At 33.9% G+C, this 26,558-nt stretch overlaps 1 protein-coding gene across 7 annotated transcripts in view; it reads left to right on the plus strand.

Moving 5' to 3' along the window:
• Window positions 1-26,558, plus strand: part of CSMD3 (CUB and Sushi multiple domains 3) — a 580,686-nt gene that overhangs the window by 265,010 nt on the left and 289,118 nt on the right. For all 7 annotated transcript variants that reach the window (XM_074556146.1, XM_014263981.3, XM_074556154.1 and 4 more), the window contains 2 exons: window positions 15,436-15,539; window positions 21,577-21,689. In XM_074556146.1, coding sequence (XP_074412247.1) covers window positions 15,436-15,539; window positions 21,577-21,689 — 217 coding nt within the window. The remainder of the gene's footprint in view (window positions 1-15,435; window positions 15,540-21,576; window positions 21,690-26,558) is intronic.

Consider the following 26,558-nt stretch of genomic DNA (forward strand, 5'->3'; position numbering starts at 1 on the left):
TTTCTGGTACAAAGACATATTTTACCTCTAAATTTTGTTTTATATTTCCATCTGCATCACACTCCATTAACTGCTCAGCCAGGCCTATAAGGCCCACTCCTTTGCACTTGAATTCATCAGAGGACTCAGTGAAACCTGTCTATTTTCAAAATTTCAAAAACCATTTAGCTACACTGGTGTATTTTTCACTCTAATTTTACAAAGTCCTGTGTGGAAGCCATCTTTATGTTCCACTTCAGTAAAAGAAAAAAGGATATTTATACAACTGTTTAGAATTTTATAATCAAAATCATAAATGTGTTTAGGGAGGAGGTCATTTGTTTGTTTGATCCTTGTTCCAGGGAGTACTAATCAAATTTATCCAATTTATAGGTCATAAAAAAGTGTGAAGTGTTCTTGAAAAATTATTCAATCTCTGTTCCACAGATGGGCAAAAAGTTCAAAAGTAATATTTAAGATTTCTCATCCCAAAGAATTTTCCTATTTTTATTTCTTTAATTAAAAACTATTTATGAGCAAGATGAAATCTGTATACATGTCTAGAATTTCTGAAAGTTTTGTCAAATGTGCCAGCTGAATTTAGTATCATACCATTTGTGGAAATGAAACACAGCTACCACACTTTGTACAGATTCTCTAAATGGGCTCAAAACCTTTAATGAGCAGCTGAATGAACTTAAGACCCATTAGGCCATACTTTGCATAAAATGGTTTCCTTTCTTAAATGCGCCAAGTGCATGTCTACATAAAAAAAAGAAAAGCCAAATAAGATTTTAGACATTCCACCTTCGGTAGAAGCAAACCCTTGAGCTCACAAACTGGTACATATTTACTGGCAAGCAGTAAAGATACTAATGACTTGGAGATTGTTAAGGATTGCACTCTACTGGTGATATTCATGTCTTAATGCTGCCTCCCTTCTCCCTCCCTGCCAATTCACAAATGGTGCACAGTGTTAGCTCAAAACCTCAGAACTTTGCTTTTACCAAAATTATTTTCATGGGAATATTTAAAAACATTATTACTCAGTCTTATTTTCTTTTGAAATTTCCACTTTCTGAATTTATAGAACTGCAGAAAATTAATTGAATAAATGCTTTGTCTCTGGTTGTCAGTGTGGTTGACAGAGTTACAGAATGATTGAGGTTGGAACAAACCTCTGGAAATCTTGTAGTTGAACTCCACTGCTCAAGCAGAGCTGCCTAGAAGCAGCTGCCCAGACTTTAATATTTCAGAAGATGGTGTCCCCATAACCTCTCTGGGCAACCAGAGCTAGTGCTTGTTCCTTCCACAGGTGAAACTATTTCCCGATGTTCAGAAGGAACCTCCTGTGTGTTAGTCTGTGCCCATTGCCTCCGGTCCTGTCACTGGTCCCCACTGGAAAGAGTTTTGTTTCATCTTCTTTACATCCTCCCATCAGGAGTTTATAGACATTGAGATTCAGTGATCCTCTTCTTTAGTGTAAGCAGGCTGGGCTGTCTCAACGTTACACGAAAGAAGCTCCAATCCCTTAATCTTTTTAGTGCCCCATCACTGCACTTACTCTAGAAGCTTCCTGTTTTGCTTGTACTGGGCATGTGCAATTGTTTGCCTTTCTCTCAAAACACTTGAAAAACAAACAAGTTATTCCACATATAAAAATTCAAATTCTAATAAAAATAAAATTGGCTTTCTCTTTAGTCAGAGATCATTCCTGCTATAGTTGAAATAAAATGTGCTTAAGCTTTATTCTACACTGATTTTTTTTTTCATGAAACTGTAAATACTGCAAAATAGCATCTGATCATATGAAAACTGTCCTATTACCTGAACAGTTCCATATTCTTATATGGAACACCATATAAGAATACACACAGTTTTAATACTTGGGGATGAATCAGAACTCCTATATTTAACTTCTGGTGGCTTAGCAAAATACTTCAGTATATGTATGCTTCAGTTTGATTTTATTTACAAAGAAGAGTTTCAGTAGCATGGATGGCTACTGTAGGAGTGACTTCTTTAGGAAGAGATCAGAAGTGGCCCCCATATCAGACTGAGACAGTTCCAGCTGACTCCAAGACAGACCCACTACAGGCAAGCTGGTGGCATCTCTGTGATAATTCATTTGAGTAAGGGCAAAAAAGGCTGTACAACAGCAGCTGAAGGAGGTGAATGAGAATACACAAGAGAAATAACCACACAGATACTACAGGCAGAGCAGAGGGAGTGGAAGAAGGCACTCCATGTGCTGGATCAGGGATTCCCCTGGAGCCTCTGTAGAGTGCCATTGATGCGGGCTGTCCCCCAGAGCTCACAGGGTCCGTGGTGGAGCAGAGATCCACCTGAGGTGTGTGCAGGACATGTGCCTGAAGAGGTGGGGGTGCCCGAAGGAAGCTGTGACCCTGCAGAGAGCCCAAGGTGGATCAGGTTTCTGACAGGACCTGTGACCCCGTGGGAGGAGCACACTGGAACAGATTTTGAACTGCAGCCTTGTGGGAGAGACCCGTGTTGGAGAAGGGTGTGAAGAACTATTCCCTGTGGGAGGCCTCTAACTCTGGAGCAGGGAAAGAGCATGAGGAGGAAGGAGCAGCACAGATGAAGTGTTACAAACTGACTGCAGCCCCCATTTCACATTCTCCTTTGCCACTTTGGGAGAGAGGAGGGGGCAGAAGAGTCAGGAACAAAAAACTGAATTTGAACCCATGAAGAAAGGGTTTGGGATCATGGTGGGTTTATATTTGTTCTTATTTGTCACTTTCCTACTCTAATTTTAATTGTCAGTAAATAAAACAAGTTTTCCCTCGATTGAGTTTGTTTTGCCCATGGCACTAATTACTGAGCAATCTCCCTGTCCTTATCTTGACCCATGGGCTTTTTCATCCAGTTTTCTCATTCTGTGCTGCTGAGGGGTAGTGATGGAGTGACTTGGTGAGCATCTGACAGGCAGCTAAAGTTAAATTAGCACACCTTGCATATTTATGTGTCCTCTTAAATATTTAAATACTCTGAAGATAAAGTGTGAAAACAATAATTAAGAACAGGTCACTTAATTCAAAAGAGATATGAACATTTAGATAAAGCCATAACAAGGAATACCTGTTTGTTGGTGGTACATTAGTATTATACCAGTAATAAGAATACAAAGAAGTAATGTTAGGTTAAGCAAGAAATTTTATTTCAAAGTATAAGTTGGACACTGTTCCTGAACTTCTGTAATCTACTACTGAAATTACTGCACTCTGAGTTAGATTCATCATGGGGACATTGTAGTGCTAAGAGCTATATTACAATAACTTCAATATTACCCAGAAAATACTGTTCTTTGCATGGTGTTAGTTGGAATAATAGCTCTTTGATATTGCAATGAAATGCAGATACACAGGAATTATGGAATTTTTAAACTAAGGAACAGATAAAAGGTTTACGATGTTATCTGGAACAATATTCAGATATGTTTATAGTTTTCAGAAAAGGTGTCTTGCACTGATTAGAAGAACATTACCTTGTTGAGATTAAAAGAAAAAGAGATCTTTTCACAAGTTAGATCAATTTATTTTTATGATATATTGAGGAACTTGCATGTATAAAGTCTTTGCTTATATAATCAGTGGTTTAACGTGTTTGGTTTTGATTCGTGCTAAAATTGCCTTACTGTTCTGAACACAGTATTGCTGGCCTTGTATGACTGCTAGAAGGCATACAAATTGGGAGAAATAATGGATAAAACAAGTATTAACCATGATATGAACTAAAATTATAGTGGAGAATTAGTATCATAATTGTAGTGAAGGATCCAGGGGTGGATGTTTGATAATTTTTTGTAATTTTTGCTTTTGTTCTGTGTTGGGAAAATGTATTTTTGGATTTGATGTAAGAAACTTTGTTTTCTGTTTAATTTATTTAGGGTTTTTTGGTTATTCTGAGTGAAGATTTTATTTTGAATATGGATTTTAATGATGTTTTGTGCCTTGAAGTCAAAAACCTCATTGATATATAAATGAAGATTTGTCATTAAGAGGTTTTTATAATGACTACAACAAATAAAGTGATGGTATTAATTATAAAATGACAATATTTACAATATTCTACATCGCAGCTGTGAGAACCAGGATGACTTCACCATCCTGGTACTTCAGGGCTGCTACTTGTTGAATAATTTGCAGCAAAATAGCTGAGAAATTGAGAATCTTTTAAGGGAGAATGCAATAAATGAAAGACCCTGAAAGGCTCTTTAACTCTAGTATAAATGGCTTTTTGCAAGACTGAATCTAGATAATTTTCTCCCAAACTGATTTCAGAAATATGTTTGATAACAGCACCATATAGTTGAATGAAATGTTTCCCCAGTCAATTATCTTTCTTATCTTTGTACTGCATTATAATAGGTCTCTTGCCTCATACATTTAATTAGATATACTGTTCATGCCCAAGCCTTGTTGACAGTGGAGTATGGCCAACTAAAACCCTCAAACATGGCCAGAGATGACAGTGAGTTCACTATTGTAAAGTAGAATAAAAATTATTTGTGAAAGGAAAGTTATGTGGATGGAGTCAAAATTAAAACGCATTGATGAAGATGCATTGACACATCTGATGTTATCAGTGAGATCCCTATATTTTCATTGTTCTTGTGCATGTTTTCTGCATTCTTATATCCTGTTCTCTGGAGCTGATCTGTTTAAGAGAAAACAACTAATTTTTCAATAATTAATATTGTGATTAGAATATTTATAACTATGATGTACAAAGCTCTTAATAATCATTCAGTGGAGAAAGAAATATGAGTGAAATAATGATGGCTGCCTGTATTGGTATCCCACAAACATATTCTTCAAACCTTCTCAATACCTTGTAGGAAGGACTACAAAATGATGAATTTTAAATTTAATGCCAGGCTAAAATACCAGTGAAATGTGAATTAGGGCTAAAGTTAACCATAGAAAAATACCAGTGAAATCTGAATTAGGGCTAAAGTTAACCAGAGTTCAAGTCTTATGGATTATACTTGCTGATTTTTTTCTAATCCAGAGTGGCAGAAACACTGTGGAAAATGTCAGTGCTAGAATGGCAGACTTTCTGACAGATCTCAACCACATTCACACCACATATCATTCATCACCAAGCATCAAGAAGGAGAAAATTAAGCAAAAGGGTTCCTTTAAAAAAAAATCAAGCTTTTTTTTTTTTTTAGAATTGTAAGAAGAAATTAAATATGGTGAGCTAACTGCTAAATTTAGATGAATCAGAAAACTAGGTCCTGGTACTGTTAGTTTTATATGCGAGGAATTTTTTTTTTTTAAATTTACCTGTATATTATCTTTTGTCATCACCATATTTTATCTTGAATGTATTTCAATCATAAAAATCTCCTTACTGCTTGCATAAATACATTATTTAAAATGTATTCTTTAGAATATAGGTTTTTGGAAGTTTGACAGTGTTCACATTGTTATCCTTTTATCTATTGAATTTTGAAATAATTTTGAAATTAAGAATGACATGCTTGAGAGCTGGGAGATAGCTGACTTTTGTTTTTGGCCTTAGGGTTCTTTTAATCATTGTACTTGCTAAGAATTTTTAGTTTTTGGAAGTTGCTTTTTTAATTTGGTTTGTTGAGTTTTTATGTGGATGTCAGTTGTCTGTTAGGAAATCTATAATCTGAGTTTTGTTGAAATGGCAGAGCTTACTGAAAATTTATAACATCTGTTTCCAATTGCTGTAGTCCTTTACTTTCTACGAAACTGTCTGAATAATTCAAAGTATCTGGGAAATTCCTCACATGACATTTTCTGCAAGTCTGGAGAATTATACTGAGGGAATATATTGCAACTATTACTGAAATAATATTAAATATGGTTGTCATTTAATCACTTTGTGTTAAAATAGGCTTTTTTTAAAATATGTTTTTACATTTAATTCTTCCCTTCCTCCTTCCTTATGTCCTTAAGTTGCTGTTTTCTTCCTGCAAGAAAAATGAATCTTTCAATTTCTGAGCTTTCTCGCTTTTAGACCAAGCCAAAAATAAGCAAAAAAATATTCAGAAAAACACTGAGTATTTACATTTAATTTTCCACAGCCGTTTTATTTTGTTAACCATGTCAAAACTGTCAGTGGAACATTTCCTAAGCTTGCTGTTAAGCCTAAACCCAGTTGCCATCCATATTTAATCAGGTTAACAGCATAAATCTCAAGCAGGCAGGGTGCTTCAGCATGAATTCAAAGATCCATTTCATGAAGTTTCTTTTGGTCAGGTCTGTTGGAACAAAGCACGCTGCAACTCTTTTTCACAAACAAGTGCCTCAAACTTGGCATTTCCTAAGCCTAGTGTGAAGCTGTACTGTGGGTGTTACAGTCAGTGAAATGATTTAAAAAGTATGAACATACTCAACTCGCTCTAAACTTATATTTTCCACATAATTGTGTTCTTCATCCATTCAGATTAAAAAGGCTGCTCTTGTATTTATCTTATATGAAACTAGAAAGTATAAATATATATTTTTGTCCTGTTCAGAACACAATAAATTTCTTTGTGGTGTTGGCTATGCTATTCTTCCATATTGTTCATGTACATTTTGATCCAGTTAAAATATCTGAGTCACATATATACTACAGTTAAAAACTCTTGGAAATATATGTGGACAGAGGGGAGATTCTTTCAGCAGAATAAGAGCACAGTAGGGAATCCAGCTACTCCTATGCCAGGAAGCTAACAGGTTTGTCTATGAGGGAACATGCTAAGCTGTTAAAAAAGAGAATTTGGAGTCAGGAAGTCTGTGCAGTTGGAGAGGGATAAATGACTTGTCGCTTCATCCTGAAATTTGGCTATAGGTCTTCATTATCAAAGGAGGACAGGTTCATTATCTTAATTATTGTAAACTTTTTTCCTGCTATGTCTGTGACTATAGGAGTGATGTTTCACACTCTGAAAACATGAGCATAAGGAATTGTGCTTATTGCAATAGCTACAACAAAAGTAATTATTTCTCTTTGAGCCATTAGCAATAATAGATTTTAGCTGTTGCCTGTATTTACTATACCTGGAGCTATTAACTCCACCCTTCAATAAAACTTTATGTGAAATTAAATGTCAAATTTGAATTTTAGTTCTGTTTGACTTTTTATAAGTTCCTAAATTGGGTCTCAGTTATGTCTCACACCAATTCTAAATGCAAACATTTTTCTTACTTTTACTTATCATGAATATCCACACCCAAGCAAGAACTTTTAAAAAGATTTATGTATATGGCTAAGAGACTTTGATAGCAAATTTCCAGTGCTTGCACTGTGAGCATTTGAGATATTTTGGTCCTTTTTGTTTGATGAATTTTTGGCACAGAACTTGTCACTTTTCTCCATGGTTGAGTTCACTTGGTTGCTCTTGTGAGTGATCTTTGCAGGAAATTGTTCTGCTCAATATATACCTTTTTTATGATGTTAGACTGGGAAATAGAGCTGATAGTAGTTTGTTTGATTGTTTTTTTGTTTTCTATGATGGGACTCCTTCAAAGGCTCATGGTTACCAGTCTGTGGTGTGATAATCTTGGCTGTCAGATGCTCACCAGACTGATCTGTAATGCTCCTTCCTCAACAGGACAGGGGCAGAAAATAAGAAGAATAAGCTCACAGATAAAAATAAGGACAGGAAGATCAATCACTAGTTACTCTCATATGCAAAGCAGACTCAGCTTGGAGAAATTAATAAAATTAACTGACAATTAAATCAGAATAAAATGGTTAAAATAAGAAGAAATCTTAATGAGCACCTTCATCTCACCCTGCAGTACCTCTGCTCCCAAAATCTTTCCTTGTAAATACAATACACATTTGGAGTGGAACCTGAAGACTTGTTCTGAGACTTAAGTCACAGTATGATTCCCATTTTTCCATCCCTTTCAGGATGTGTGGCTGCCCATCATGTTAGGCTGCCATCAGTTAGTGACCTCTCTGCTTTCATTTGGAACAGATGGCTTACCCTCTGTGGGATTAAAAAGTACAGATTTCTATGCTGGGTGCAAGGATATCCTTCTGAGTAACTACAGAGAGGAAGAAACAAAGCAGGGACAAGTAAATTTGAAGTCCCCAGGCCTTCTTATGATTCCAATTATTTTACTATTTGAGAATAATAATTTTTTTTCTTTTTGTAAACTCTGACACTGAGCTTAGTTTTTTGAGAGAAAGATGAGTGTGATTTTTTCATTGTGGTTTTATAAATTAGTTCATTTTCCTTCTTATACCTATTACTGTCTCCTTATAATGGTCCAGGCTAATCATACATCCTTTCAGGCTATCTAGAGCATCTTTACCTCCCTTTATCTCCATAGCTGTGAAAGTAAAAAGAAAAAAAAATTCTGCAAAGCAGCTTTCTGGCTGGATGGACCTCACTATGTATTGGTATGTGGGATAGTTCCTACCCAGAGACTTGACTTTGCACTTCCCTGTGTTGGACTTTTTCTTAATAGTCCATGTTTCCAGCCTGTTGATGTCCCTCTTCATGGCAGCATGACCCTCTGGCCTATTAACTGCTCTTCCCTTCTCAGTTGCTGTGGCAGTCTGCCCCATCATCTAGATAACCTATAAAGGTGTTAAAGAAGACTTGTCCCAATATTGACTCCTGAGACACAGCACGAGTTATTGGCCCCTAGCAAGACTTTGTGTCACTGATAACCATCCTCTTGGCCCAGACTTTTTCAATCCACCTTGCTGTCTGTTAAGCCCACACATCAAAGCTTGTCTGTTAATATCTTGACAATGCCAAAGGCCTACCTGAAGCCCAGGTGGAAAATATCCATTGCTTTTCTTTCAGCCACCAGGTGAGTCATTCAATTATAGAAGTCTATCAAAGTTTGTCAAGCATGACTTCCCCTTGGTAAAGCCATGCTGTCTACTCCTGATTATTTTCTTGTCCTTGATTTTCCAGGATTAGCTACTCCATGGTAGCAGTAATGTAAAATTATACCTAGTATAAACAATTTAGATAAAAGTATAGCTAAGTCTTATAATAAATGGTTGATTCAATATTTTTCCTTCTGAAACTATTCTTCTATGATCAAATGTATGATAACACAATTATTTTGATGGAAGAACCTGTGATTCTGTGGAAAATTATGGTGATAAAGCCAATCAATCAGACAGTGATACTTCCTTAGCTTGTACCATCAGATATAAATGCCCATTATTTACTTACTGGGAAATATTCAGACATCCTCAGTACAAAAGCAATTAACCATCCTGAGGGCATATGAGGACACTCAGATACAAACAGGATGTGTTTTCTTCTCCTTGCCTAATTTCACTTCTACAAGTGACAAAGGCAACCAGACATCATTAAGAGTCTTTAGGTAGCTTTTTTTCTTGCTAGAGTAATAATGAAAAATGGAGAAAATAGGTATCTTGTGAATATTTTTCAGTGAGATGGATTTCTTATGTTTTGTTCTCATAATATGTAACTGCAAAAGAACCAATTAAACTATTGTTATGTTACAGAACAGTCTTGGATATGTTACATTCTTGGAAGAATGTTTTAATTAATATTTATTCCTTAATATTATCTAGTATATAGCTCATTTAAGCTGTGTCTTAGCTTAATACTTAACTACACTTGTAAGTAGTATACTTGTAAGGAGAAAACATTCATTACATCTACAGAAATATCATCATTATTTTACTGGTAGAATGTCCCATTTTATGGAGGGAAAATGTTCCTGTACATCTGAAAATACTTTTAGAGATACATTTGCATTCGAAGACTCAGGATTAGAGTTGCACAAGTACGTGCAACTTTGTGTCTTTGCTCTTCCCCTTCAGAAGCAGTTCTGAGGAACATATTCTTGCTGCTGTTACACACCATTCTGCTTTGGATGGTTTGAAATTTTTAAAAGTTGAGTACTTCACCTGGAACATTACCTTCCGTGGAAAATCTTCAGGGAGGTAATTTCATCAGGAACTAGGTACACATATTGAACAACTGTCTGGAAAATCTGTTGTCTGGAGCACATCTTTCTGAGCATGCTCTCTCTGAAAAACTCTAGGAAGTTCTCAAAGTAGTCATTAAATATTCAATAAAACCTTTTCCTATTTTGCTGCTGAGCTGGTGTTTTGCCCAAGGAGTGGGTTCTAAAGGATATATCCCAAGGCACAAAGAAGGTACACCTACAGAAATTTGTTAGAAATTAGATCTCTGGTCCCAATGATTCCTTTAAAAATCTTCTTACAAAATAATTGGAGACCAAAGTACATAGTTACAATTTTCAGAAAATTATTTTTCAAATGGGACTTTACTTCTTTTCTGTAGAGACTGGATAATACTTATCAGTTTTACTGTCTCTTCTTACTATTTCTGTATAGGTTTGTAGCTTCAATTTAAATCAGGCATTAAAACTTTTTTATTGTTCTTGGGTTTATAAATAGCAAGAGCAGCCCAGAATGTAGAGAGACTTTTGCCTTCTATTTAGCTACTTTTTAATTAATTTTTTTTTTTAGTTAATAATGCACAGGTCAGCATATTTTATTTTGAATAAAAATCCAAAACAAAACAAAAACACATACATGTTTTTTATATAGTGTGTACATGAAGGCAGAGGAAATGCAAAATTCCTTTTCCCTCATAGTAGTATGTAGGGATGTATTTAATTATATCGTCTGGAACACAATTCAAGATATTATTAGCCTATATCAGAACAATTGTAACAGCCTGATACCTGCTGAATTAATCACAAATGCTATTATAAAGGCACAAAACTTTTAGGCACTACTGAGTGTCTCTTTCTAATAAAAGAAAATATAGTAATTAATATATTGGTTAATTTTTAGATATTTTTCTTAGTTCTGAAGCCATACAGATACATATCTGATATCATTAGTTGACTCATTATGTGTGAAATGTTAGCTCAAGACTGGTGGAAAACTGTCTGAGATGGAATCTTTGAAATTTTCTTTTTCTGCCTTCCAGAACCAACTTTTGGTAGTATAATCCTATTATCGAGAATTTTATAGCTCAGACATATCATTAACGAATATTTTTGTTCATAACATTCTTCCCTGATGTTATACCTTGTTATTTGAAAATATTTTGTGGTCCCTCATTTTTTTCTATTCAGCTTTGGAAGAGACTGTGGGGCAGTAGATAAATGCAATAAATGCGTAAATATATTATAGCATGATCAATGTTTGTATACATCAATAAAACCCATGGATCTTATTTCATTTATATTAATGCTTTAATCTTGCTCTGGGAAACTGGAAAAATAGACTTTACTAGAATGCATGGATCAAGAAAAATACCTGTCCCTGTGCTTCTGATTGCTATGCATCTACTAACCAGATCAATAGCACACTTTACTAATGTAGTCTGATTTAAAAATATGTAGAATAAAGCAATAAATCATCACAGTTTTCCCTGAAGTGTTTGTTCTTATGAACAACAGACTAAAAAGTAAAATAACTCTTAAGGTTTTGCTCTAATAATAAAGTGATTCAAGGATCCTACCCAACTTTGGTTTGCCATTTATAGATTTTTCAGAAAAATTAACAAAGACATGGTTAGATAAGTGGTAAAACAAGATTTTCTGGAAAGTTTATTAAAATGTCTTAAGTTATTTACTCATCTTACCCAAATTTCAATTTTTATTTTGAAAGGTTCCATCACAATCAACTTTAAATGCTGATATCATCAAAAAACCTGTTCAGTTGACTATTGGAGTCAGTTGACTATGCTAAAGGGAATAGTCAATATTATGAGCGCTGCAAGCCGAATGACTTTGAGTGTGATCTAACTAAAGCTGACATTGTAAAACAAGGACTCTGAAAACAAAGCCTTAAGACCACTTATTTTCTTGCTCGTTGGCATATTTGGAGGGATTTGAAGTACATTTTCTATTGTAGATTTTGTGTGTACTTTGCATGTCAAAGGATGAATTTCCAAGAAGTATCCAGGGTTTATTTTTACAGTAGGAACATGTAAAGGCTTGTACAGTACTCGTGTAGTAAGTTAGTTGATGGATATTGGCAGCTCTGCTGTTTCTATACGTTACTTTTGCTCAATTTGTGCAAATTCCCTTAAAACTAAATATCTTCAATATCAGCTGACAAGCACATTTGTTAAATAAATGGCAAGTTTACTTTGCCAATTCCAAAATTTGTGCTGTAAATCATGTGAGGTTATGTTAAACCTAAGTTTGAAATCGGTTGCGTATTAACTGTTACATACAGCTCATTTACTTTTAATGACCTGGAGTTAGGAAATACTTCATTGGTACTATAGAATGTTTAGAGTAGGCTTAGCAACCAGTTTTAACCCTCTTCCAGTAGAGGTATGCATGGTGAACAAAATTATTTACTGTCTCAAGGAATAATATTTTACTTTCTACTGCACCTAAAATATGCTTCTATTTGGTGACTGCTGTTTCTGATTTTAATTTACTAGTGTCAATTTAGCACAACGATGAAGCATTTTCTAATTTTCGGTTGAAATGGAAACTTTTAAGAAGAAATATGGGTAATGGACTCACAAGAATAAGATTATCAAATGTTAATATTTCAAATTACTTATAGTCAGTTCCTACAATGTTTTTTTAATATATTCTAACATTTTTGAAGTCATTAATGACATCATTGCTTCTTATAGTCTTAAAAACGTGAATGTTTCACAGAATATGATACAAGACAAAAGTAGACTAAGCTATGCACATGTGGCTTTATCAAACTACAGTTTTCGATATCCTACCTATCCCATTGTCATAGTTTTAGGTGAGTTACAAAGACAGTGAGACAAAATTCTTGTAATTAAACATCCCTCTCTGAAAAATTTTAATGGAGAAAAAAATTATAAACTTTAAAAATGTACACTTATTTGGATTAAAAATTAAAATTCATAAAGCTCTGTTTATCATAGAAAATTATTTCAGATTGTAGAAAAGTGGGAGATTATATCAGAGCAGCCAGATTAGAACTGAGCCATAAATAATTTGGATATTCACTACAGAAAAGTGGAAAGATTGAAGCTGAAGTCTGGTGCAAAGGTTGAAGCTGAAGCCTATGCTTTGAACAAAAAATCATCTTTGGTTATTTATTCATCCTCCACAATATTCCTCAATGAGACAGATATTTTTCAGAATTTTCTCACTTTTTTATTTGTGGGCATTGTTAAAAAAGAATGACAAAGATCTTACTTTTCTGCAGTGAAATAAAGAAAACATTTTTTTGTCATCCCTAATTAAAAAAACCCATACCTTGAAACTTATATTTTCCTTAACCTCTGTCTTGTCCTCTGATGAAATATGCATCACAAGGGATAATGTTGATTGTGCTAAAGAAAATCTGTTTTAGCTTTCTGACACAACTTATGAAGACAAGTACTTCCATTACACAGGAATAGATATCTTGTATCAGTTTGGTAGTACTCAACTAATATGAAATATCTAGAAGGATATTAATTTAAAAAATATTGCGATTGCATTTACAAAAAAATATTTATAATGAAATTATATTTCTTAGTGTTTTTAATGGAAAATAGGATTAATATTTCTGATCATGAATTAGTTACACAATTTTTATACTATCTTCCTTTTCTTCTTATTATGCAAATAGTATTGATAGTTTTGCTGCAATAATATTGCAAAATGTATTTTACTGTTTGTAAGTGAAATATGCTTTCAAGTTGTATTCAATACTAACATTATTTGCCTATGTTTTATTGTGGAGTCTTCTGTTCTGATGCGGCTGCACAGCTAGTTGTACAGAATTTAAAAGTGGACCAAAAATAACAGCTTTTTTGTTTGGTTAGTTTGGGAGTTTTTGGGTTTTGTTGGTTGTTTTTTTAAGTACTGAGTGAAATATGTGTCAGCCTTAAATGTAGTTATGGATTTCAGTTTAAATTCTTATGCCTAGTGTTACAAATTTTGTGGCTAGAACAGCACAGAATATCCAGAATATTTTTTTAAACTAAGAAGATTAAGAAGACTTATGTGTGGTTTTCTCCTCTTTACTCAATTAGAGCAAATCAGCTGCTTGCCTATGCAATTTTCCAATTCCTTTCCATCTGCACCCTCTCAACTCTCTGTCCTTGACTGCAGTTCCTGGGGTGTGGCACACGTATATGTACACATGTACATGCACACACAGGCATTTATTTATGTGCATGTGCCAAAGGGGCTGTTCTTCAGTGTACTTATGTCACCACTTAGACCTGTAAAGGAAAGTGTTTCTCCTCCCTTTGGGACAAATTTCAGTCCGTGGAACATGCATCAGTTTTCCAGCTTGCCTGTACTGGCTTTTGCTCATAGAAACACGTCCTCCTTCAATTACCAGAACCCCAGTGTAACAAAGGAACAGGAGCTTTCAAGGACATGATAATAATCCATCAGAATGGCATCCACATCTTTAAGCCCAAATGCTCTCAGTTCTCAATTATGACTGTAATAAAAGATGATTTATTACAGTATTAAAATTCCTACATATAAGTATTCTGTCATTTTTATCCATAGGAAATTTTGAGGAACGAAAGACAGAGTTACCATGATTAATACATGGGTGGAAACAATGTTCTTTTCTCTTTTCTTTTCTTTTCTTTTCTTTTCTTTTCTTTTCTTTTCTTTTCTTTTCTTTTCTTTTCTTTTCTTTTCTTTTCTTTTCTTTTCTTTTCTTTTCTTTTCTTTTCTTTTCTTTTCTTTTCTTTTCTTTTCTTTTCTTTTCTTTTCTTTTCTTTTCTTTTCTTTTCTTTTCTTTTCTTTTCTTTTCTTTCTCCTCTCCTCTCCTCTCCTCTCCTCTCCTCTCCTCTCCTCTCCTCTCCTCTCCTCTCCTCTCCTCTCCTCTCCTCTCCTCTCCTCTCCTCTCCTCTCCTCTCCTCTCCTCTTCTCATTGTGCAGAATTTTTTATCCTTCAGCAGAAATATGCATAGAGCTATTTAATTTACAGGATATTAAAAATGGCCATGATTCTGATAGTTGTATTTTGCTCAGCTTCATGAATTAAGAGAATTGCTTTTACCTTTCATACCTCTTTATCCTACTTGGGCCAGATTATACACGTCAGGAGTAAATTAAATTCTTCATCTTCACTGCATTTACTTAATGATGTACAATTATTTAGTTGGTATTTGAAGACAGTGGTACTGCACATAAGGCAATTAGTTTTTTTGCCCTTTGAGTATATACTAATCAAAATGTAATGTGATTACCCACAACTGTAATAAACATGTAACAGCTACATAAATAAGTGAAAACATGGTGTTTTGAGGAGGTCAGCAGAGTGATGATACCTAAAGGGTTGTTATAATTCACATTTCATGAATCAAAACCTAGGGGTTAATTGCACTAATTTATTGTGAAATATGCTAAACTTACATGCAATTATTAATTGGAAGATCACTTTTAGTTACACTGATGAAAAGCTTAATTTGCAGGCTGATCTCTCAAGTACTTTTATTTCTAAAATATACTTACTTATTTTATTTTGTAGGTTATTCAGATAAATTTTGAAGAATTTGATCTGGAGATTGGCTATGACACACTGACAATTGGTGATGGAGGAGAAGTGGGTGATCCTAAAACTGTACTTCAAGTGTAAGTCTTTTGCATTTACAGTTTGGGTACATTGAAGAATGCCATTAATGTGTTTTGATGAGACGAAATAATTATTCGAATCAGATAAATCTGAACAAAAACTAAGTGAGCTTCTAAAATTATAAAGGTGACAGTGTAAATATATTGCTATATGTTTACTGTTATGAAGTCAGAAAGAGATGACCTAGACATCACAAAAGAAAAAGATGAACTCAAATCAGAAGTTTGAAAGGCATGGTGTGGACACTTACATTTAGATAAGTAAATTTTAGGAAGTATTGTGTTCCCTTTTGTGTTCTCAAATTAAAAGTGTATAAGAATATAATTGAAAGTAGATATATGGACGATTTGTGCACAAATTTTACAGTCCTCTAGCAAGGTTAGCATGACAAAAGATGTACTACAGTGTCTTGACCTTAATTTGCTTAGTGACTATTGCAGATAACTCAGAAGAGCAAGTTAGCATAGTGAAGAAAACTACTACAGAGAAAGGCTGAATAGGGAGGTACCTAAACCACATTTTGCAAATCAGCATTGAGAATTGAATAGATTTTTGTCATTCACAGACATTTTTCTAGAATGTGTGAGCCCAGATATATAGACATATAATATTCTTAACAATCATTGATTAACTTAAAATCCATATTTGTCAAGTACTTAGCTGGTAGCAATAATACTAACAATTGTCTCAAGATAAATCCAGAATTGTATTATTTTGTAAAATTTTCAAGACAGTTATAAGTCAGTGATTCTGTTTGTTCCACAGCGCCTTGAAAATATGCAGAACACTAATTAGGCCTTATAATGAATAATTTTATATAACTCTAGTTCTAGTCTGAATAAATCAGTCATGTAGGAGAAATTAATGTCTTTTAAAGTACATTGCATTTACTTTTTCAAATCTGAGTCAATTTTATTACAAAAAAATTGATCTACTGCTTAAAAACCATAAATTGCCTGTAATGGATTATCTGGTATCTAGAGAATATTTTTTAAAGGCCAAATAATATTTAGCTGTTAATTTTAAATAAACAGACCTTTCGGCAAATACCTGATGTAATAATTAGTTCAAATGAGTTAATAATTGAAACACAGATAAGAAGGTGATACAAGTTTAGTACAAAATATATTTAATAATAAAACAAAATAATAAAAAATTAGGATTCTTTAGAATGATATTCCCTGCAGTATATTTATTGGAAATGTGTTAAAATAATTATATATTTTATTTTTCCATTTTTCACCATAAGAATGATATGAAGAATTAGTTTCATTTGACTAGACTAAACCCAAGCTTTGACTCTTTTTTCTGTCCTAATTTTACCTCCTTCATATTAGTAATTGCAAAACTTCAAACAGAATATACAATTTTGCTAAGATTTACAGATTTTTCTAATAAATTCCCCTTTAGATTTATCCTCCAGAAGACAGATTACCTGGCCTTCTATTTTTAATTGGTTTTGTAATCATTTTATCCTTTCTGTTTTGTTCTATTTTGTTTAATATCTTCATTAATGGTCTGGATAAGGGGTTTCAGTGCACCCTCAGTCAGTTTGCAGATGACACCAAGCTGGTCAGGAGTTTCCCTCTACTGGAAGGTAAACATAGAGCTGAAGCTCACAGGTCTGTAGTTCGCTGGATCTTCCTTTCTCTCAGGAGTGATGTTTTCCTCCTCCCTGTAACCATGTGACTGCCATGACTTTTCCAATGATGGAGAGTGACCTGGCCACAACATTAGCTAGCTCCTTATGATCCTGGGATGCATGTCAGGCCCCACAGACTTGTGACTTTTCATTTTCATCAAGTGATTTTGAACCTGCTCTGTGCTTGCAGTGCGAGTGACCTCTCTCCCCCAAATCCCATGTAAAGGATCAAGGACTTGAGAGAAATGAGAAACCTGACACCCAATAAAGACTGGGGCAAAGAACTTTCTGAAGTATCTCAGCCTTCTCCATATTTGCTGTCACTAGTTCTCCCCTCTCACTTGTCAGGGGAAACACTCTCTTCACCTTTTTTGTTTCCTGACTAATGTCAGAAAGATTGGACATTGTTCCAATGTCCAGTCCTGGATGAGACTGCCTAAGGAGGTATTGGAGTCAGCATCCCTGGAGGTGTTCACATGTGTAGGTGTGATGTTTAAGGACATGCTTTAGTGGTGGACTCGGCAGTGTTGATTTAACCACTGTACTTGGTGATCTTACAGGTCTTTTCCAACCTAAGTATCTGTTTGCAGGATTATTATTCATGAAAAGACCATCATTTGGCCAGGTATTTATGGTGCAATTTCTTTAGGACCATACAATCTCTTAATGGATTCCAGATGAGTTAATTGCTACCACTAATAAATTTGAGATTTGTGGAAGTACTGTAATCTGTATTTTTAAGCAGTACTAATCATTTAAAAAATATTGCTGACAATGCTAGAATTTAGTTTCAGCTATTCTTAAATTCCTAAACTATATAGAATAGTCTCTCTTGTGGAAGGAACCTTCATTAAGTGCCAATGCATAAATTCTTCTTAAAGTTTAACTAAAGTATTGTTACTAAATTACAATAATGCATTAAGGCAAAGTGAAATATTTTAAATTTTGAGTTACATGGTAGAGCAGTTTGCCCAGATGGTATTTCATTGAAGATGTTAGCTTTTAATAAAAGTATTTCTGATGATGTACTTTTGGTTGGGGAGAAATGATGGAATTATTAAAAACTAATAAAATTGCCACAAACATAAAGAATCCTGAGGTTTTTTTTTTTTAATTAAAAAAGTTAATTAGAATTAAACATAAAGAATCCTGAGGTTTTTTTAAATTAAAAAATTTAATTAGAATTATGCAGTCTTAACATACAATAACTGTAACTAACTAGGTAAATAATTTTCAAGAATTATTACTATGAAGATCCTGGAAAAGCAAAAAAAAATACTCCATTAATTTATGGGGGTTCAATATTAAGTAACATTATACAATAAGCCACAAGTATATTTTTTTATTTACTCATAGAATCATTATTTGGTTATCAGAAGTATCAATGGTGTAGTTATTAGGGTTAAATGCAAAAAAATTACACAGAAGATGGAAGATAATTAAGTACTATAAAAACCATGTAAATCTTTTCTCTTGTGAGCCATGCAGACTTTGTCTGAGATATGATGCATAGCAAATAAATCAGCTATTGTATCATTTAATTTTTGAGTTTTAAATCTTAAAATAATTATCTTTCTCCTGGAAAATTGCTAAAGAACATTGGTTTAAATATGTCTCGTTTATGTGTTAATAATGTGAAAACATTTATCTACCAATTTATCAGGGTTAATCAAGAAACTTATCCAAGTGTTTAATCTGCTAGTTTTACTGGGCACTGCTTGATAGTAAGGTTGAGAAGCAAAAATGGAAGTTAAGTGGCATTTAGGAATTAAGTTCCTGAATTGATAATTGCAGTCCTGATTATTCCTATTCTGCTGATGTAAATCAGAGAAGGAGCTAAACTCCAAAGCCTTTTGAGTACTTGCCATTAAGTTTCTCTGGTGCCTGTGATTCTGAGCCTGCCCCCAGCAACGTGGCAGTCTGCTCTAACGTGGTGAGCCTGGCACCCAAGCGAACTTAAACCTGATTGCTATAATATTTTTAGTCAGTTTGAAAAGATAACTGATATGAAGCCATTCTTAACGCTTTCTTATGAAACTAAAATGCAAGGTGGAGCAGTGTTAAGTGTTATTACCAAGGGATAGAGGGGAAGAAGGAAAATAAATGGTGACCCCATACATCAGTCACAGCACTTTTTCAGGACGTTTGGAAGTTTGCTTTCAGCAGCTTGGTCTGACAATTGCTGCAGGTGACTTTTAATGCAATATCCATCTAGGCACTGGTTCCTGTAACAAGCCTTTTGAAAATCCAGCATACAAATTGTGAAATTAAATCTTTTAGTATGCTTGCTGTGTTGGGTGTGCATGTGTCTAATCTCATATTACAGGCTGTCTTCAGCAAATGGAGAGTGTCACAATCTTCTGAATGTCCTCAAACCCAGCGTACTCTTTCCTCTCTTCAGGGGGAGAATATATGTCACTAGGATGTGGGAGGAGTAGTTCTGGAGTTGTAGAGGAAGAGCTGGAAAACACCCTGCTGGGTGTTGTAACTGTTAAGCTGTTTAATAAAAAGGAAGACATCATAATCACATACTTCCATTTCTACTGCTCTCAGTGTTCACTCTTTAGCTTTTAAAAGGGAACATGTACTTCAGGAGAGGAATCTAGGTACTGAATACAGGGTAGTGGAACCTACATAAATCCCCAGAAGGACAGAAAGAATAATTCTCCAGGGCAGAATTTCATTTTTTTTTTAATAGCTTCCTCCACATAATAATGGTTTTCTGGATCTTATTGCTCTGTGGCTCATTCCTAAATGTTTTACAGGGACTTAAAAAAGAACTTAAAAGATAGATCAACAAGTGATTTTTCTGTTGTCTTGATTTCTTCTTGTTTTTTTTTTTTTCAATAATGTATTTTCAAATGTTTTTTTTTCTTCCTGTACTATTTAATTGGAAAGTATTTCTTGTAAAATAGGGATGAAATAAAAAGTATTTATATTTAATTTCAGAAAATGGGAATGCTGAACATTTTGATGGAGATTTTTTAAGGAAATTATTCTGTCTGACACAACAGAAAGATTAATATTCTCAATGCCCTTAATATTCCAAATACATACTGTCAGTCACCAGTGACAATTACAAAACTCTGTTAGCCATTACATCAGTGTGGTTTCTCAGAAACATCCTGTTAATCTACTAATTTGGCAAAGACTGAACTCACTGAAGACACTTTCCCTTAGTGCAGGAATGAGCAGTTAATATGTTATTTTGACCAGGCATTTACTTGTTCAGTTCTGGCAAGAGTCTTTCTAGTAGCTCCATCTGTGAACACAGATGTGGGAAACAGACGTGGGTTTTTTTCCCACAGCAGACTATTCAATAGAGAAGGAAGCTAAAAAGGACCAGAGGGAAGAACTAAAATTAACTGTAAAATGCATTTAAAGTAGTCCATTTTAAGTTTCAGCTAGCTTTAAAGAATGGTTAGAACTTCAAAAAATGAGCAGTTTTCACTGCTATACAGTATTGTGCTTGTGATCCACTTTACAAGAATAAAAAATATCTGGAAGCTGTTCAGCATTTCATTTCAGATAATAAACTATAACAGAATCTGAGACAAAATTTTGGAGAAAAAAATGCAATATAACATAAAACTGCAGATTTCACAATATTTCCTTATTGCTATCACACTGTTTATTGAGCAAATAGAATCAACATTTAGGATTGCGCTGATTTGCAAGTTTTTGCAAATAATATTAAAATTTTAAAAAAAGAAAAAAAAGAAAATCAAGTTTACTTTTTTCTATTAATCAGCACCCTGTAACAGTAGAAGGTTTAAAGTTGTGACTTTTGTTAGTTTTCTTAATGAAGGAATAGACGACAGCTGATTCTATTTAGGCTGTTTTTCCTTTTTTGTAGAAGAAGTGATGAGAGGAGTTGAGAGAGTGCAGGGAAGACAAGAGCCTTCATAATAATGTTGCTACTTAAAATTGACAGCTTTCTTTTAAATATGGAAGACATGTATTTCAAAGTGGGTAGCTGCATACTAGAAAAATAAAAGAATCACTGTAATGCCTCATTATGGGCTTCTAATGCTATTGATACGCCTTCATGTACCTGAGTAGTGGGCACTGGATTGTCAGATGAGGTTAAGGATTAGGGAGGTTGTATATCTTTCTGAAGCAGCAACTGAAAGTGAGATGAAATATTTCAATACAACATAAGTAATAGTTGCATGTGTTTATAGACTACTATCAATTCTCCAGTCATTGGAAATGTGAGGGTTGTCCTGGTGGGCCAGCTAGTAAATAACTACTTTAGTGTGAGCTGAATGCAATGAATTTAAAAGTAAATATTAAAAAAAAATGCTTGGCAGTTATTTAGATTTCTTACAAAAAGAAAAAAATCTCCTTACTTAATGCTTAATGGCTTTACAGAAATTTTCTTCTATCTATAGGTTAACCGGGAGCTTTGTACCAGACTTAATTGTGAGCATGAGCAACCAGATGTGGTTGCACCTTCAAACGGATGAAAGTGTGGGCTCAATTGGTTTCAAGGTTAACTACAAAGGTAATGACATCATTGGAAGCAAATGTAATGGTGTACCAAAAACTAGGCCAATATTATGGAAAGTTTTTCTTTCATATTAGTGAGTGGATGCATCCTATTTCCAGTTCAGTCAGTTTTAAAAAGAAGAAAAATATAAGCTGAATTGTAAAAAAAAAAAAACAAACAAGCAACAAAAACTCTTAAAGGTGTTGTGTTACATGAAACCCAAGCATTTGTTTGATATGTTGTAACAGCAATTGAATTTTGACATATAACTTTACACTTTACTTTTATTTTCTCTTATTTAATATTCACAACTATTAAAATGAAATAATTCTGTTGCTATTTAAAGATGAATGAGTAAAGCAAAATGAATACTTCCTACATTCTTTTGAAAATTAATATCTATCATAGCATAAAAATACCACTGCGAGTGAACAACTTGAATTACTACTAAGTTTTGAGCCAGGACCAAAAAAAACCTAAGAATGTTATTCTTTATGGTCTTAAAGTACATAATGCACTATATAAACAATCTGTTGCTATTTGATACCTCTGGAAGAGCGTACAGTTTTTATAGAGTATGAGCAACAAAATAAAAGAAAAGCGAAAGTACAACATATATATACATATTCATGCATTTCTGTATTATTAAAAATTAGTTGGGTGTTTTTTTATATTATCTTTGACATAGATGTATGTCTTTCTTACAAGAACTTTTTTAATTTCATGGTTGCTGTCTAGCACCAAAACCAGATACTAGAAAGTATGATTATTCATCAGAAAATAAGAGAGGTGAGGAAAAAGTTAAACCAGTGATTGTGCATATTAGAAATGGAGCTGATGTTGTTGAGAATCGGCAGAGGGGGTGAATGAGCATATTGTGAATAAACCTGCACAGTGTGACTTGCTGGGGTGTTTTTTGTTTTTTGTCCATAACTTTCCTGTAGTGTAAAGTAAAGCTCCACAGTGGTGTGGTACAAGTGCACTTGTGCACTCTAGATATTCATATCTAGTGGTCTAAGATAAGAAGACCTTAGTACTTTGCTGCATGGTACTAATTAAGACCTAAGATTTCCAAATTCAGGCTACTGAAAGGGGCAAGAGAAGGATTAGTATAAAAAAGTTCAATCATTTCCTAAGACAGCAAAACTAGAACCTTATTTGAGTGGAAAAGGATGGGGTTTCTATCTGAACTCCAACTTGCAGAGCTCAAGTTGTCCATTCTTTTATTTACATGATTCTTTCCTGATAAAATCAGTTTTACTTGCAGCAGTTTTAGTTTGCAGAAGGCAGAGGATTATTGTCTATTCTTATATGCTATGTCTTCTTTTATTCATGAGTTACATTTATTCTTAGAAGCTATAGTTCTGCAAGAATAAAATTAATTGAATATGAATAGGTAGAAGGGTACAGAAAGGGTGAACATTCACAACAGCATCTCCATTTAATCAACTTTGTGATTGTATGCCTAGATATTGAATCTATTTCTCTCTTGCCCTACAATAGTAATTTTTTTAGTTCACTAAATAGCACTTGAATGAAGCAAACAATGAATATTTGCTCTGTGGTGGTGGTTGTGTGGGGGGATTGCCTTTTTTGTTCTTTTATTCCTGTTTGGGTTTATTTTGTGGGATTCCCCACCACCACCTCACCGCCAATCCAGAGTCTGGGATAATTTTTTTATCTAAGTTGCCTTCATTTTGATGCCTGAGAGGATGTGTTTATTAGACATATCAGAAATTAGGCAATGGTCATAAAATGGAAAGGGTATCAAGGGCAAATTATGTCTTAAGGGATTGCTATTTCTGTTGTTTTTAAAACTGTGTTAAGTCCTTTATAGTAACAAGGGTAGGCACTGAAAACAGATGCATAAATGGGTATTATTTTGGATTAGCAACGGTTCTGCAATTTAAGTTTTGAAATTTATGAATTGGTAGTTGAGAGAAAGTCCAGTAAGGTAAAACTCAGTATTTGCATTAGAACAGTGCATTCAGGGCTGTGACATAACACTGAATTATTTGCTAGAATAAAAAAATTGCAAAGAATTTTCCTTTTTCAGAGAATTTTTAGAGATACTTATGAGAATGATGATTTCTAGAAGTCAGGGTCAAAGGAAATTTCAGTTCAAGTTATTTCATTAAATCTTCAGAATGTATGCTTAGCTTGCTTGTTCATCTCTTAACTAGATGAAATGTATTACTTTAACTTGACCTCTTCCACCTCACAAATTCCACTGTCCACTTAGCTAGCTATGGCTGATACTGTATTTATTTTACATGCATTTATTAGGTGTATAAGTCTTGTAAATTTCTGCTTATGTGACAGGTACAATTACATTAGCATTTTACCTTAGATCCAGCAGTTTGATTTTTGAACTGAATCTTCTCCTGATCATTCTCACTGCCCTTGTTTTAGTTTTCATCATGGAGCAATCTTGAAAGGCCCAAATTACATTCGTTTGAGGTAATTCATAAGATGCAATTGAATGACATCAGGAATAGCATTGCTTTGGTGCTTCAGCTGCTAATGGGCATTTCTCAGGAACTTGTAAAGCTTTTTTCAAAGTAAAACCATTAAAACACAATGAAATGCACATAAATAATATGGGTATTTATTGTTTCACTTTATTGATCTACTTATGCTGGAGTTAATTACTTGATATTGTACTTATAACTACTTACTAACAGTAAAATAATTTACTAGTAGAAGGTTTTGATGATCTGCTTCTGTGCTTCTCAGACTCAACTAACTAGATGTAGTGGAGATATCCATGCCTCATCCCATCAAAATTCATGACGACATTCTTAAATCTTAGTGACATTTGCATCTGATTCTGGGAATTTTGAAGATCATTCCAATTCCTACATGGAATATGAGGAGCAAAAGGTTATGGGATGTCATCACCATCAGTGTCATCACCCAGTGCCCTTTCCCCACTGTTCCCCAAAATGGTATACGTGCTTACAGTGCAAGATAGAAGGACACCTCCTTTCTGACTGGAATAGAACTGATTATGCCACATCATTTTTAGTTTTAGAAATAGACAAATTAATTTTTATATACATCTGTATATATCAGTTTTTAGCTGATTTTTTCTTTTAAGTTTGTTATTACAAGAACTAACAGATGATCCTCTTTTATGTATCTGCCATTTGATAAAATCTAGGAAGATTTTGTGAAATTTTGTTTACTTACACATTGAGGTGTTGGACATGGAGCTATTTTATGATTTTTAATAGCTGGATAACTTTATAATTATTAGAAAATAAATATTTGTGAGACTGTTTTAAAGTAAGTAATATTAATTGTTGTTTTGATATCTCTTTTCCCATATCGCATAAAAACACCCCACTACTTAAAAAGGTAGAGTAATTAATATAGGGATTAAACAGGACAGAAATACAAGCACTGCCACATTATAGAAAATATTTTATCTCTTAGCCACTGTAGTATAAATTGTTTTGGGTCTGTTTCATGCTTCAAATGTATGTGCAGCTTTATTAAGTAAAAATATGGAATATTTAGAAATTTAACTGAATTATTTTCACATCATAATTTTAGGGATTATTTGAAAACCTTTCTTTAGAAATGAGATCAGACTTTGGTGATTGTGTAGTTAACAAGTAAAACAAATAAATTATGGATTTTCAGACTTGCCATATCACTACTATGAAAAGAAACCACAAATTAATAGTTTTAAATGTTGGAGTGTTTCATGAATGCTTAGGATCATTCAATATTTCAGAAAATAGTACCATATTGTCACAGTAGCACTTTTATTCTCAAAGCCATGGTGAAGAGAAAAGAAGTATCTTGCTAAACAGTAGTAGTAGAGAAATAATCTCCAAAATACTCAAACACTGGAACTGAATGGTCTTCATCTATAATAGAGTATGAAACAGCTGCACAAAATATGAGACAAATATATGGCAGAGCCTTCAAAGAAACCCATTTTTCTAAGATAAGATTTTGCAGATTTTGATTTCACAAAATCTTTTATAATATAGCAATAGAATATTATAGTTCATGGAAAATTATATATGAGAATATAAAGTGTAATAGCTTTCATACACACATCTCCTTTTGTAACTTGGGACATGAGTGAAAGATTAAATATAAGATCTTCTTTGTACCATCTTTCAACATAAACTGTATGACAAAAGTTTTTGAATTAACAAATAATGTAAATAGTCATGGTGTAAAATAGTAGGAAAAGATGCTGTAGGGAATGAAATCAGTAATATAAACATAGTAAAAATTGGCTTTATCAGCATCAGGTGGGAAAGCTGAACTTCTGTTTAGGTCAGATTTGAGTCTTCTGGAACAGACAAAACTAACCATTTTCCACAATGGTGACTGAACTTTAGGATATGGGATTTACACTCTGACATCCTGTATTTCAGATTTCTTTTTGCTTAAAGCACGGCGTTCATCTTGCTTCAAGCACTATGGCTTGTTCCTGAGTTCTTGGGATACTAGTGGAGCCTGGGGCAGCCGTCTGGAGTTTGTGATCCACATTTTATCCTATTTTCCTAGCACTAAGCCCTGAGTTTCAGATACATCTGAGGGTTTTTGTCACAGATGGCACAGAGATATTTTTCCATGACTAACTGCCCAACAGTGATTGCTTTTCTATTGGTGACAGAATACTGAATTATCTGAATCCATTGTTAGTCCCCCACGTCTATAATCATGAATTTCAAATGTGTGAAATATGAACCATTTACCATAGTACAGACTTCAGGAAGGTCTCACTTTGACAAACTGTGAAATTTGCCTATCTATGAAATATGTACTTTCACGTTCATTCTACCAAGAGAAAAATATGGCTTTAATTTTACTGTTCCTATTATTGGCTAATTTAAAAAACCCAAAAAACAACAACTA

Source organism: Zonotrichia albicollis, chromosome 1, assembly GCF_047830755.1.
Source record: "Zonotrichia albicollis isolate bZonAlb1 chromosome 1, bZonAlb1.hap1, whole genome shotgun sequence".
NCBI classification, from domain to species: Eukaryota; Metazoa; Chordata; class Aves; order Passeriformes; family Passerellidae; genus Zonotrichia; species Zonotrichia albicollis.